This window comes from Neocloeon triangulifer, unplaced genomic scaffold, assembly GCF_031216515.1.
Source record: "Neocloeon triangulifer isolate White Clay Creek 2 clone unplaced genomic scaffold, ASM3121651v1 ptg000014l, whole genome shotgun sequence".
NCBI classification, from domain to species: domain Eukaryota; kingdom Metazoa; phylum Arthropoda; class Insecta; order Ephemeroptera; family Baetidae; genus Neocloeon; species Neocloeon triangulifer.
This window is the reverse complement of record NW_026775556.1, coordinates 21,466,236-21,482,026: the sequence shown is the minus strand read 5'-3', so window position 1 is coordinate 21,482,026 and position 15,791 is coordinate 21,466,236. Positions and strand designations below refer to the sequence as shown.

Genomic DNA, 15,791 nt, shown 5'->3' with positions numbered 1-15,791 from the left:
GGTCGCCCACACCCGCCGCGGCCGAATTGCCGATATTTCGGCAAAATTTTTTTCTTATGGGATTTAGCATGGGTTTTCGCTTCGGACGAGACGTAATGATCGCCGCGGCCCCACGGCGGCCCCCCGGCGGTCCCACGGCCGAATTTCGTCACCCGCGGCCGAAATCGGCCGGCCGCCGATGAAATAAGCTTGAATCGCGCGGTTCCGGCGAATTTTATTAACACGCGGCGCCTCCGAGTTTCGTCCGTCGCTTCGCTTACTCGCGGCCTGTGTTATTCTTATGGGAGAAAAGAGCAAACGCCGGCGGCCGCCGCGGCCGTTCTACTGGACGGATTTTCGATTTTTAAAAAGAAAAATGAAGCTAATTTTTGGGCCAATTTTTCAAGGGGTCGCCCATGACCGCCGCGGCCGAATTGCCGATTTTTCGGCAAAATTTTTTTCTTATGGTATTTAACACGCGATTTCTCTCGGCACGAATAAGGTCGCTCGAGGCGGGCCCACGGCGGCCCACCGACGGTCCCACGGCCGAAATTCGTCACCCGCGGCCGAATTCGGCCGGCCGCTGATGAAATAAGCATAGATCGCGGGGTTCCGGGGGATTTTATTAACACGCGGCGCCTCCGAGTTTTGTACGTCGCTTCGTCAACTCGCGGCCTGTGTTATTCTTATGGGGGAAAAAAGCAAACGCGCGAGGCCGCCGCGGCCGTTCTACTGGACGGATTTTCGATTTTTAAAAAGCAAAATGAAGCTAATTTTTGGGTTGATTTTTCAAGGGGTCGCCCGGCCCCGCCGGGGCCGAATTGCCGATTTTTCGGCAGAAATCTTTTCTTATGGAATTTAACATGCGCTTCTGCTTCGGACGAGACGTAATGATCGCCGCGGGCCCAAGGCGGCCCCCCAGAGGCCCCCACGCTGAAATTCGTCACCCGCGGCCGAATTCGGCCGACGGCGGTGGTAAAATGGATAAATGCGAGTTTTTTGAGAGTTTTTATGACAATTCTCGGCTTATGCAATTTTACATGTGTTTGCGCTCGGAAAGGGTCGGAACGGCCGCCGCGGGCCCCCGACGGCCCCCACTGACCCCACGAGGTGAAATTTGGCCCTGGCGGCCAAAATTCCACCAGCGGCGATTGCAAAATGCATGAGTCGCGGGGTTCAGAGGTTTTAAATTAAAATGCGCCGCCTCCGAGTTTCGTCCGTCGCTTCGTTATCTCGCGGCCTGTGTTATTCTTATGGGAGGAAAAAGCAAACGCCGGAGGCCGCCGCCGCCGTTCTACTGGACGGATTTCCGATTTTTAAAAAGCAAAATGAAGCTAATTTTTGGGACGATTTTTCTAGGGGGCTCCGCGGCCCGCCGGGGCCGAATTACTGACTTTTCGCAATTCATAACCCGCGGCCGATTAAGGTCAATTGTGGTTGGAAAATACATAAAGAGTGAAAATCAGAAGAATTTTGAAAAAAATTGCCACGATGAACTTTCCGCTGCTTTCACCAATGCGCCCGTGTTAATTTTATGTTATAGAATTTCCAATGCACATTTCTAGTGATTTGCATTTTCATTGGATAAATATATGCAAAAAATTTATTCCCGCGTGTAACACAATTGCACGCGCCTTTTCTGACCACCATGGTGATCCAAAATGAAATTTGGAATTTTTTTACTCTTTTCATTCAATATGGCACGGACGTCTTTCCCGCGGTCGCGGCAAAAACGCGCGCGTTCCAATGTGATTCCCGCGGGTTAAAATCACACGCGCTACGATGCTGCTACAGGGTGCTCCAAAGTTAACTAATAATAATTTTTTTAAACTTTCCAATTAATTACGCTGTACAATTAATGGGCATTTCTTATGTAAATTAAGGGTCATGGCCCATTGTAGGGTGTTCCAAAATTCAAATGGGAAATTTTATATGGGCAAGAAAATATTGATGCCCAAGAGTTTCATGCCCCGGTTTTGCAAGTGCTAAGGGGTCAATTGCCCAGTATAGGGTGCTCCAAAACAAAACCTTTAAAATTTAGTAAGACTTTCAAGTGCATTAACATCGAGGGGCTTGCGAGGGGTTTTAAGGTTCATGAGGGCAGGTTGCCCAGTATAGGGTGTTCCAAAACAAACTATGAAAATTTCTCAGGGGCGTTTCAAGTAAATTACAACCGACGATTTCACGAGGGGTTCGCATGTAAATCAGGGGTAATTACAAGGTACAGGGTGTTCCAAAATGGGCCTCAAAATCGTTTTAAGAGGTTTCAAATAAATCGTGCTCCACGGTTTCACGCGGCATCTGCAAGAAAATAAGGGATAGTTATCCAGTATAGGGTGTTCCAAAGCAAACTTTAACAAAATTTAAAAGCTTAAAAGCGATATACAACCACGAGGGTTCCACGCGCGTTTCGCAAGTTCACGCGGAAGGACTGACCACGCTAGGGTGTTCTAATGCTTACTTTTAGGATATTTCATTACTTTGAAGGAGACATTTTCCTAAGGGTTCCACGAGGGTGTGCAAGTAAATAAGGGGTAATTATCCAGTACAGAGTGTTCCAAAATGAACTTTGGAAAATTTATACAGGGCTCGCGTGTACGTTGAAACCATGGATCTTACGATGGGTAACCAAGTCAAGGAGGGGTAATTCCCCGGTCTAGGGTGTTCCAAAGCAAACTTTGAAATCTTTTGAAAGTTTTCAAGGCTTTTACAAACCAAGGGGTCCACGCGGGTTCCCCAAGGCCCCGGGTTGAATGCCCACTACAGGGTGTTCCAATGATGACTCTGTTGGTTTTTTATTTCATTCAAGATAACTTTCTCCCGAGGGTTTCCCGCGCGGTTTGCAGGTTCCCGCGGGTTGTGGCGCCTGTGTAGGGTGTTCCAATGCCAACTTTGAGGGGGTTTTGATTACTTTGGAGACGACTAACCCCCACAGTTTCCCGCGCTTTTTACACCAAGCCGACACTTCGTTAACTCCTACGGAGGGTTCGTTGGCGTAAACTCTGGCCGATTTCGCAACTTTCTGGCCAATTCGACTCGCGTGGGTTTCCCGCGCGTTCCCTGACCTTCCACCCTTCAACTTATAGCCTACAGAGTGTTCCAAATTGATTCTTTACGCTACTTCTTACCTTTTTTTCTCGTTTTTCTCTTTTTTAAACATTATTTTTCACATTCTCTCCAATTAAATTTAGATTAAAAAGAAATTAACTTTATACAGTCCCACAAAAGCAGTCCGAAAATGCTTGCGTTTAACGCAAGTGCGAAGCGCTTGTTCTAACCCTATAATACCAAGTCGCACTTTTCTTTCTCGACTGTTTTGCCGCGCAGCGCCGTATCACCCGGTAGGGCACCCCATTTCAACGACCCGTATCGGCCCGATTTCCGGATTGGGCCCCGCCGGGCCCGCGCGGCCCAAATACGTCTTTTCGGCTTTCGCGCTTTACTGCTCGGTACCTACCCGAGCGAGAAGGTTGGCGTGGGCACCGTTCGACGCGCGATTAAATTTGCTAATTAGACGTCATTGTCCGTTTTTCGCTCACGGCACTCCTTCCCACCTCAAATTCAGGGTAATTCTGAAAATTCGCAAAAAAACGCATTTTTTTCGCATTCAAGTGCGAAAACGGCTGACATAAAAAAATCCATAGAAACAGCGGATCCCAGGGCGTTTTAGCCCGTCTGTGCGCTACAATTTCCCGGGTAGACTCGATTTTTCCGATTTTTTTTGGCGGTATGGCGGCCCTCCAAAGGGTGAAAAAACCGGTTTTTTTTTAGAAATTACATTGCAAAAAGTCAAAAATCGAAAAAAGTACATCCAGAGAGTTGTGCGCCTTTGCGAGACGCGTCCGAATCACCATAGGACCATGGGTCGCATTCCCATAGCAAAAAAGCCTTAGGCTTTTGCGATTTATGCAAAACGACCTTCCAATGCTTTTCTTATGGGAGAACGGGCGAGCAGACGCCGGCGGCCGCCGCGGCCGTTCCCGTGGTCGGATTTTCGTTTTTCGCACACCAAAATTAAGCTAATTTTTGGGCCGATTTTTCCAGGGGTCGCCCACACCCGCCGCGGCCGAATTGCCGATTTTTCGGCAAAAATCATTTCTTATGGGATTTAACATGGGTTTTCGCTCGACGCGAATCGGGTCGCTCCAGGCGGGCCCACGGCGGCCCACCTGCGGTCCAACGGCCGAAATTCGTCACCCGCGGCCGAATTCGGCCGGCCGCTGATGAAATAAGCATAGATCGCGGGGTTCCGGGGGATTTTATTAACACGCGGCGCCTCCGAGTTTCGTCCGTCGCTTCGTCAACTCGCGCCCTGTGTTATTCTTATGGGGGAAAAAAGCAAACGCGCGATGCCGCCGCGGCCGTTCTACTGGACGGATTTTCGTTTTTTAAAAAGCAAAATGAACCTAATTTTTGGGCAGATTTTTCACGGGGTCGAATTTCCGCTAAAATTTTTTCTTATGGAATTTAACATGGGTTTTCGCTCGGCTCGAATCGGGTCGCTCGAGGCGGGCCCACCCGCGGTCCCCGGGGCCGAAATTCGTCACCCGCGGCCGAATTTGGCCCACGGCGGTGGTGAAATGCATAAATGGGTGTTTCTTCACAATTTTTATGCGAATTCTCGGCTTATGGGATTTTACATGTGTTTGCGCTCGGCAAGGGTCGGAACGGCCGCCGCGGGCCCCCGACGGCCCCCACTGACCCCACGAGGTGAAATTAGGCCCTGGCGGCCTAATTCCGCCCGCGGCGGATGCAAAATGCATGAATCGCGGGGTTCCGAGGTTTAACATTAAAATGCGGCGCGTCCGAGTTTCGTCCGACGATTTGATAACTCGCGGCCTGTGTTATTCTTATGGGGCAAAATAGCAAACGCGCGAGGCCGCCGCGCGCGTTCTACTGGACGGATTTTCGATTTTTAAAAAACATAATGAAGCTAATTTTTGGGCGGATTTTTCAAGGGGTCGCCCGGGCCCGCCGAGGCCGAGTTGCCGATTTTTCAGCAAAAAATTCGGCTCAAGGGATTTAACACGCGTTTTCGCTCGCGATGAGACGCACTGATCGCCGCTGGCCCAAGGCGGCCCCCCAGTGGCCCCCGAGCCGAAATTCATAACCCGCGGCCGAATAAGGTCAATTGCGGTTGGAAAATACATAAAGAGTTAGAGTCAGCAGAATTTTTAAAATAAATTGACACGGTGGAACTTTCCGCTGCTTTCACCAACGCGCCCGTGTTAATTTTTTGTTTCAGATTTTTCAAAGCACATTTCTACTGATTTGCATTTACATTGAAAAAAATATGCGCACAATTTATTCCCCCGTGTCATACAATTGCACGCGCCATCTCTGACCACCATGGGGTGATCCAAATTTAATTTTAAACTTTTTTTACTAATTCAATTCAAATGGCACGGCCGTCTTTCCCGTGGTCGCGGCAAAGACGCGCGCGTTCCAATGTGTTTCCCGCGGGTTAAAATCACACGCGCTACGATGCTGCTACAGGGTGCTCCAAAGCTAACTATTAAATTTTTTTCAAACTTTCCAATTAATTACGCTGTACAATTAATGGGCATTTCTTACGTAAATTAAGGATCATGGCCCATTCTAGGGTGTTCCAAAGTTAACATGCTAATTTTTTATGGGCAAAAAAATATTTATGACCAAGGGTTTCATATCGGTTTTGCAAGTGCTAAGGGGCCAATTGCCCAGTATAGGGAGCTCCAAAACAAAACCAATAAAATTTTGTAAGACTTTCAAGTACATTAACATCGTGGGGCTTGCGAGGGGTTTCAAGGTTCATGAGGGAAGGTTGCCCAGTATAGGGTGTTCCAAAACAAACTATGAAAATTTCTCAGGGGCGTTTCAGTAAATTACAAGCGACGATTTCACGAGGGGTTCGCATGTAAATCACGGGTAATTATTAGGTAAAGGGTGTTCCAAAATGGGCCTCAAAATCTTTTTAAGAGGTTTCAAATAAATTGTGCCCTACGGTTTCACGCGGCATCTGCAAGAAAATAAGGGTTAGTTATCCACTATAGGGTGTTCCAAAGCGAACTTTAACAAAATTTAAAAGCTTAAAAGCGATATACAACCACGAGGGTTCCATGCGCGTTTCGCAAGTTCACGCGGAAGGGCTGACGTCGCTAGGGTGTTCCAATGCTGACTTTGAGGACTTTTCATTCCTTTGAAGGAGACATGCTTTTAAGGGTTCCACAAGGGTGTGCAATTAAATAAGGGGTAATTATCCAGTACAGGGTGTTCCAAAATGAACATTGGAAATTTTTTAAGGGGCACGCGAGTACGTTGAAACCAAGGATCTTTCGATGGGTAACCAAGTCAAGGAGGGGTAATTCCCCGGTCTAGGGTGTTCCAAAGCAAACTTTGAAATCTTTTGAAAGTTTTCAAGGCTTTTACAAACCAAGGGGTCCACGCGGGTTCCCCAAGGCCCCGGGTTGAATGCCCACTACAGGGTGTTCCAATGATGACTCTGTTGGTTTTTTATTTCATTCAAGATAACTTTCTCCCGAGGGTTTCCCGCGCGGTTTGCAGGTTCCCGCGGGTTGTGGCGCCTGTGTAGGGTGTTCCAATGCCAACTTTGAGGGGGTTTTGATTACTTTGGAGACGACTACCCCCCCCCCCTAGTTTCCCGCGCTTTTTGCACCAAGCCGACGCTTCGTTAACTCCTACGGAGGGTTCGTTGGCGTAAACTCTGGCCGATTTCGCAACTTTCTGGCCAATTCGACTCGCGCGGGTTTCCCGCGCGTTCCCTGACCTTCCACCCTTCAACTTATTGCCTATAGAGTGTTCCAAATTGATTCTTTACGCTGATTTTTACCTTTTTTTCTCGTTTTTCTCGTTTTAAACCTTATTTTCTTTCTTTTTCTCCGATTTAATTAAAATTTAAAATTAAAAAGTAAAATTAAAAATGGAGTCCCACAACAACATTCCGAAAATGCTTGCGTTTAACGCAAGCGCTTTAGCGCTTGTTTCAATATTTAGTGATATAAAATTAGAAAAATTTTCAATTATGTTGCGGTCATAAAAATGTGTGTTTCATCATCGCTGCGATTTTTTATTTCATCGAATTCGAAATGCGTCCTAAAATCCACTTACAGCGAAAAAACTTCCGAAATTGTTTTGCGGAAGCAAAGTTCCTTAACCGCAAAGACGCGTATATCATTAGCCTATGAATCATCGCGCGTCTCGGTGGGTTATAAAAAAAGCCCCATTGTAATATAATAATTTTCGGGCAGCGCACTCGACAATTATCCTCACATCCTCCGAACTGCAATTCGCTCTAAACGCTTCAACTACGCACAAAATTCCAAATTCTGGATAAAAAATTATTTTTTTGACTCACCCGAGGAGGATCCTTGCTGAGGAGGTCGCTGGTGGTTGTCGCCGTGGCCTTGGCTCGGGTTATCGACGTTGCCCAGGAAGGGAGGCAGGTCCTGCTTGTCCTCTTCGCCGGGCGGTTGCTGCGAACCGTTCGGCATTTCGCACTCGGGACGACGTTCGAAGAGGTCGTAGTCCGGGTCTTCGGGTTGCTGGGTTGGCTCCAACTTGCGCGGCCGACGGCCACGACGTCGCTGGGCCCGTTCGGCCGCCGAACCCACTTGCATTTCGCACGTTCCGTTGCCGTGACGACCCATCCTGGAATTTTTTATTACGTTATATAATTTTTATTAAAACAAAATAGTAATTTTACAATAAAGATTGGCAAAAAAAATAGTATATAAGTTAAAATGAAACTGCACAGAAACTTAAAGAAAAATTTGAGATTAAAATTCTGCATTTTGAAAATTGAAACCAATATAATTAGTATCAATGTTCTATTTCGTGTTTCCAGTTATATCTTTTTATTTTAGGCTGTTTTAGACCTAAAATTTAAAATAAATCCCAGGTAGTGTCGCAAGTAAGTCTTTTTTAAGGGAAAAAAATAAATAAAGAGCAGAACCAAGAATATATTGTTGTGGCCTTTTAAATCAGTCTCGATCAATTATCAAATTCTAGAAGTTTTAAATGTATTTTTGAACGATTGTCAAATAGCAGCTATTTATAAATAGAAATATAAAAAAAGAAACATTAAAAAAAAATCTACTTAACATCTAATAATACGGATTTTTTTAATAATAAAAAAATATTTATTGTATTAATAATTTGTATAATCATTCATAATTAATTAACAAATACAAACATCAATTAAAATAGAATAATTATTGAAGTTTACTAGCAATAATTTTTTTTTTAATTTAACTTAACATAATTAATTGTTATATGATATGTAAACATATTACACCATAAACTATGCCAAATAGCGATATAATGAAATATTTTTTATAACTAATAAAAAAAGCGTAGAACAAGTAATAATAAACTGTAATTTATTTGAATCATCTACATAGCACTTTTATTATTTAAATTATTATACTTAATTAACATTGCAACCTATGATTTAAAAATTTCAAGAACGTAACTGTTAGAATTAAATCCCATAAGTGCATCCTTTTGAGAGCATTTCAATGAAATAATATTCCAAAGTTTTGTTTTATGCATTTTTCTCTCTCTCTAGAATATGAAACCTGAACAGAAAATTCAACAATTTTGAGGATTTTAACCAGAGATTTTCGAATTTGTACACATCCGCTAACAAATTTTATGGCCTGAAACGACTTTGCTTGGGACACATCTGACCGCGGATACGAAGTCGCTGCCAAGCATTCCCGTATGAATCTTTCAGCAGTTGGAATCTGTTTGCCGTTTTGTTGCAACAAAGTATTCGTTTCACCGCGGAAATGAGCGAGGCACGCGCTCTCAGCTCCTCCAATTAATAAATCACAAGATAACTCGCCGACGAATCTCGCGTTCAAATTATCTCCAAGCCGTGCCAAATTTAGCGCAAACACTCACGCCAGGGTTTATTAACATTTTCACGCTTTGTTGCCGCGGCGGCAGGAAAGTGACACTTTGCAAAAATTGAGCATGGCCGATTGCGTGCATGTTTCTGCCCAATTTTTCATTATTTTTATAAAAATAAAAGGACATTATATATATTAATGCATAATCTAGATTGCCTAATTGGAGTTAACCTCGTCCAATTAAAACGCTCTTCGGGAGCAAGGACAAGAAACTTAATTGGTCTTCGCCTCAAAATTATTGTCGTTTTATCCTTGTTTAGATGCGTATCTTACCCGAAACTGAAAGCTCGACAGTCGGAGTTCTCGAAGCACTTCTTCTCGCATGAAGTCAACATGGTTAGTGGCACCGAGATGGAAACCACGGCCAGGCGTCTGCCAATCGCGATTCGTTCAAAACATCCCCCTGAAAAGTATATTCGAATTAATTGCGAAGAAAATTACAATAATATGATAATTTCATCAACAGTCACTATTCATAGATTTATTAAAGGCACAGATCAAATAAACTTAAGTTCAACATAATTGCAAATTATGCATTATCTTCACAATCCGCTCTCTTATCAACAGTTTATATTTTCTTCTTGGAAGTAAAATTTAAATAATGGAAAAAAAATTGTTCCTAGTTAAATACCGGTAATATTTTTTAATAAAAAATAATTCATTTTAAAACAAAATATTTTAGAGTAATTTTTATAAGTAGTAAATAAAAAAATTAAGTGCATTAATCTATTTATTTTGTGACTAAATTAAATAAAATATTCGATAATATTATTAAAAATTATACTACTAATTCTAATCTGCACTTTTTTATTTTACATACTTAACAAAAAAAATTGTGACTTTTAATAAAAATAGCAACAATAAAATAAATAAAATATATGAAAAAGATAATATAAAAATTACTTATAATTTTTTTTTTATTTTGATGAAAATTAAAATAAATACGTATTTACTTGTTTAACTTTTAAATTAGACTTTAAATATTCTCCTGAATAAAAATAAAATGCTTATATAAATTACAACTTGCGGAGTCATTCAGAATTTCAAATAATGTAGTGTGGAAAGTACGTCCTGAACACGTCCTGGACTTGCCAGCAATTATTGTAATTTCCGGCATTTCCTATTCTTTCATGTACTTCATGATGTACATATTCTTAAAAACACATGCAAAATTTGAATCATCTCCTCTTGGCCAAGTTCAAGTTTAACGACGGGAAGGAAATTTAATTACACCGCCACTGCACGCAAAACGAAGCTGATGCAAATGAACGCGATGCATTATTCCCCTTAGAATTACAAACAATGCCGAACCTTGATTGCCACGACGAGTGTTTTGCAAATGCGAAATTAATTATTCAAAAGAAAATATATAATCTTCCTGCTCTTTCTCTCTCTCCCCATTTCCTATTTCCTGACGTAATTAATTAATCGTTTTCTTTCCTTGGCGCGAAAAAAAAGTAAAAACTTGTAAGCAAGTGCGACCTTGGGCTGGAACGTCACCCCGCGCAGCCAGCCGAAAGCTCAAATAATTATCTGCAGAAGCAATCTGTGCTGCGGTGCTCTAGCACAAAAAGTTCTCGGTACTCATCATCATGCTGTGGGGAAGGAAAGAACCAACGCTGAAGGTCAGAGCTCTCTTTTATGCATGGCCACCCAGTGAACCAGGCAACCTGCACTGCAGCCGAACACCGAGCGTCGCCTTTTTTCCGTTTATTTATGCAGCTAAAATCAGTCCAAGTGAATTTGTGAAGATTGCCAAAGATCATTTTCTTCTCAGATACTAAATTTCCAAAAATTAACAATATATATTTTTTTTAATATTTTCTTAAATCGGCCTGGTTAAAATAAATAAAAATTTCATCAAAATAACTTAATTTTACCTCATTCTGGTAAAAAATCTATTAAATTGTAGAAAAACGTGACATCAGAATTTGCGTGTTGAACTTTTGGAAGGTTTTTTTTCTCACTTATTTTTGCAGTGTAGACTTCTGATGAGCCGACTTTCGTGGAATCCCAGACTGATATTTTGTAAATTTTCCTTCTCAAACAAAGTTTGTTTGAAAGCTAAAAGGCCGGCTGGCTCTGCAGTTTTTTAATTTTTTCTTTCGCGTGCAGCAATTATTTGTCGCAGTCTTGTGAGACTTCTTCTATCTTACTGATGCAATAAAACTCCCACGTGGCCATAAACTACATAATTTTTTTGAGAAAAGTAGCTTGTGAATTTAATTCTGTGACTGTGCTCTGCAGTTTTATCCACTCTTAGATGCAATTAATATATGCGTCAAGGTCGAGGAACTTTGCAAAATTTCGAAGGCTGGCGATGATGTAAATTGCAGGGTTTGGTGGAGCCGATTTTGATAATAATATGGTCGCGGCATTTCGTCAGGAATTTTGTTTGTTTTCTTATCAGTCGTATTTCCTGTTTGTAAATATTTCACTTCTCGTTTGTAATTTTATACTTGGGCAGTTCTATTGTTCCCTCCTTTTTTTAGGGCCAAAAGTTTTCTGGTACACATTTAAAAAAAAATATAAGTACCTTATTTTACAAAATATTAAAAAATAAGGCGATTTGCAGGACTTGCGGGTGTTATCGATTTTTACAACAAATACATAATTGGTTTAAAATAAATTTTTAATAGGGAATGTTGAAATTAACACACAAAAAAACATTCAATAAGTGAATGATGAATTCCCTTGCAACTTAAATAATTAAAATTATTACATTCTTTTATTCAATAAATTATTCACTGTCAGTGTCAATTTTCTGTTCATCTTAAGTGTGTCTAATGATTTATAAAAGAAATAACTCCGTACAGCCACAGCTACAGCCTTCCCATGTAAATTTTTTCAGTTTTAATGATATGAATTACTTTTACGCCGACACCACTGCATATTTCAAATTAAAATTTAAAATTTTTTAATGTATAAAAGGAACTTCCCCAAAAACACAGAAAACACTTGCATTTTAAATATCAATAAAAATTAAAAAAAAATTAAATTAAGTTAATTATTTAATCTCAAAATATACTTTAAAAAAACTATATAATATTTGCGTTTTAAAATTAAATTTATTTTAACCTGCAAAAAATTATAAAAAAGCAATAAAAAAATAGTTGAAATCATTCCTACGAGAAAATTGTCAATTTAATAATAGACGCAAAACAAATAAATCTTCATTTTTTTTATGTTTTTTTTTCTTGTAAATCATTTCTGTACACACATCTCAATAAAAAAACGTCCAAAGGTCGCATTGAAAAAAAAGATAGCGAAATGTGACACTAGTTTTATATTCACTCTGACATTGACATTTTTCCCTCATCGTTCCAAGAAGCTTCGATACGATTACGAAAGTTTCATCATTTCATCACATTTTCCTCACATTATCTCAACATTTTCCCACATCCTTAAGGCACAGAAAGATTAATTGTTTCCAGATTTCTGAATGTTTGAAATCACTTATAAACCTGCTTTGATCTCTTCACAGCCCCTTCGTTCAGTTCATCGAACCGTTTGCAAATCAATTTTCATCAATTCACGCCCCATCCTAATTTTTTGCTCGTGTCTTTGCAAATTCGCGAATTTCCTGCTTTTGATCGGCGGCGCGCGCGCGCTCACGCACATCAAAGTTTGCGCCACGCGTGGATTGCTCCAAAGTGCTGGAAACTCATTATCTCGCTGCTACTATTGTTGTCGGCGTGGGAAGGCCATTGCGCCGCGACTTAATTGCCCTCAGTACTATGAGTGGCTTGGGCTTCAGCTCGCGAGAATTATTCCCATTCTTCGACTTTATCTCCGCGCGCCGCCGCAGATTTACGCACATGTGCCCTGAAATCTAAAAAAATCTAACGCAACACACTGCTGGATGCGCGTCAGAGATAAAATGCGGCAGAATTTAATTTATTTGTTTTTGACTGTTTTAAAAAAATTGTCTGCTATGTTAGTACAAAATATTGGAAAAAATTTTTCTTTTAAAATTTTCATTGATACAAAAATTTTTGATAAGAAGATGCAGATGAATAATTATGTAAATAATTGAACAAAAAAGTGAATTAAAAAATTTTATATAAAAAACGACCAGTCTTTAACCCGCACTTGGCTATGAACTACAAAAAATAGATTTTATTAAAAAGTTTTTTGAAATATTCAATGAATTATTCTAATTATTCCTTAATTCAATTCAATTTATTTATTCTCTTGGTACTGCAGGTCAAAGGTTATCAATAAAACAAATAAATTAACATAACAGTACTAATTTAAACTGATTTAAACGTAAACTAAAAAGTCCTGTCCAGTAGATATATTTGTAATTTAAATTTAAAAATAAAAAAATAAAAATTTAAATGTTTACGTAAAAATTATAGAAAAATGTATAGAAAGAAGAATAAAAAAATTGCATTAAATTTACACTACTTTCTGAGTAAAGTTAAAACATAAAAATTCAGACTTACTTATGAAATGGAAATAATAAATTAGAGTAATAATTTACCAAAAATATTTATTATGTAAAAAAACCAATAATGAAGTCATCTTCTATTTCTTTTAATCCATCACAAAACCAATTATTATTGTGTAATTTCTTGTAAGAAAGAATTTACTGACTAACAATTAAATATAAAACTATTAGCAAAAATGATTGCAACATTATGAGCAATTATTTAATTAAAATACTACACAAAATGCATTTCTTCGTAAGTCATGTGACGATTGTAGTTTTTGTTTGTGCTGTTGGCCTTCAAAACCGAGAGAGGAACGCTCCCTGCGCTTTCGTGTAATGAGATGCGTGTGCGCCTCATTTTTTTTTCTTTTTATCAACACGAGAAGCCGCGGCGCGCAGATTTTGTGCAACGCAAAAGCGCAGCCAGCCGGTTAAACGCCCAGTTTTGATGAAATTGGAACGCCAAGCCTGCAATTATATTCTCCGAGCAATTCGTGCTTTTTACTTGAATTTATTTTTATGCGAAAACGGTGTGTGCCGATTTTCGCACAAAATCTCGGAAATCAGCGGGCGGCTGTGTTTAGACCGACCCAGAGCAGCGCAGGATCTACGATTGTAATTAATTAACCGTTGCAACGCGAAACAAAGGAGAAAGAAGCGAGTTGTGATGCGAAACGGGATCTGTGCTCTATCTGCAATAGCAGAGACCGCGCGAATCGCGAGAAAAATTCAATTTTTACGCTTTGCCGCCTTTAAAGTGCTTTAAAGATCATTCATGAAAGTTATGAATTACATAAGTATAAGTTGTGGAGCTCAAGATTTTATATTAAAGTAGATTTTTTATTGGTTATTACTTATTACATGATTATTATTCTTTAATTGATTTAAATAAAATAAAATGAACGAGAGCTGCGAGTATCAGTGCACAATAAATTTACTAAACAATTGAAATGCGCATTCAATAATTTTTGATTAAAAATATGACTTATTAAGTGGGCTCCTCTGCACAAAATATTTAATGCGAAAATATTGTTACATTTTTTTAAAAATAAAATCATATATGTAATGATATACTTTTTATTTTTGGTTTATATAAAAAAAATTAATATAATAAATAAAAATAGAAAATTATTTAATATTTTAATAATTGCTTATATTTTTAAATTGAAGTTGTAACGTTTTAATTAACAATTGTTTTAATTATTATAATGGGAATGACAAATTTAGCTAATAAAATAAATCAACCACACAAAAAGCATTCCATTGAATTGGTATATTTCTGCCCCTTGAAAATAGGCAACCTGACAAAAAAATCGGAGATTGCCATTAGATGCGCCTCGTCATTTTGCATCCGAATACAAATTTTCAAAATTTTCAAACAAGTCGTTTAGAAATTATTATTGAGATATAAATAGGGTTTGAATGACTGAAAATTTTCCGTTCGGATGAGTTAAAAATTAAAAAATGATGTTTATTTTCTACATATTTGAAACAAATTGAGTTTGTTTTATTAGATCCCATTAAAATTGAAGGATTTGAAAAACATTTTGTAGGAGGTTTCATCTTCTTTTAACCATTCTAGATAAGATAACTTATAACAGGGAAGCAATTGTATTGAAAATAAATAAAGTTAGTTTGAAGTACCTGTTAATTTTAAATTATAATAAACAGCAATGTTATAGTAAATCAATCTCCTTTAAAATTCATTATGACAAGCTGAATATTTTACATCCCCTGATTGAAATATATATTCAAATAAGACAGGAAACTATTTTGAATTTAAAATATAAAAAATTCAGGACTTTGAGAATTTTGTAACAATTTATCAATCTTCCGAATTTGTTGACTTTTACTATTAAAGATCATTTTGAGACTTTTTTTAGTTTTAAATTTGTTTTCATTCTTTTCTTTTATATTCTTGCATTTGATATTTTTCTTCTTTTTACCCTAATTTTGATGACAGAAACGACCTGTTTAAGTGTTGACTGCTGTTTTGTTTGAAGGAAGTGAACTCACCGATATCCTTGCCGGTGCTCATGTCCATGTGGATGAGCGAGTAGCTGGGCGAGACGAGTGGCACTTGCTGGTCCCTCATCTGTTTGCCAGTCTTAGGATCGGGGGTGGTGGTGGTGGTGGCGGCGGCAGCCCCGAGGACGGGCCCCGCCAGCAGGAGCAACAACGGCAGCAGCATCTGAGCACCGCGTGGGCACCACGAGGAAGGACGAGTGAAGACTGAGAACAAGAGCGACCTGACGAGAAAATCCTCCTCCGCCCGCCCGCAGAAGTCAATGCCTCCGGCGGTCGATCTCGCGCCACCTCCACTTGCCGCGCGGTCTCGCTCGCTGCTCTGCCGACTCTCCTTGCTGATTTTTTTTCTCATTCTCCTTATTATTTAATTCGCTTTTTCTCCATATTCACTTCCTTCCCGGCACTACTGACTGATATGATGGCGCGATTCTCGCCGC

The 15,791-nt window shown here is 39.7% G+C and overlaps 1 protein-coding gene across 2 annotated transcripts in view; it reads right to left on the bottom strand.

The window, feature by feature from the left end:
- The window catches only part of LOC132200904 (collagen alpha-1(XI) chain), a 38,262-nt gene extending 22,721 nt beyond the window's left edge, over positions 1 to 15,541 (bottom strand). Inside the window, exons 1-3 of one of the 2 annotated variants that reach the window (XM_059626680.1) lie at positions 15,343 to 15,541; positions 9,165 to 9,294; positions 7,334 to 7,626 (exon numbers count right to left, since the gene is read on the bottom strand). In XM_059626680.1, coding sequence (XP_059482663.1) covers positions 7,334 to 7,626; positions 9,165 to 9,294; positions 15,343 to 15,517 — 598 coding nt within the window. In that variant the 5' untranslated portion in view covers positions 15,518 to 15,541. The remainder of the gene's footprint in view (positions 1 to 7,333; positions 7,627 to 9,164; positions 9,295 to 15,342) is intronic. The other variant, XM_059626679.1, reaches the window with a different exon arrangement.
- Positions 15,542 to 15,791: the final 250 nt, after the last annotated feature.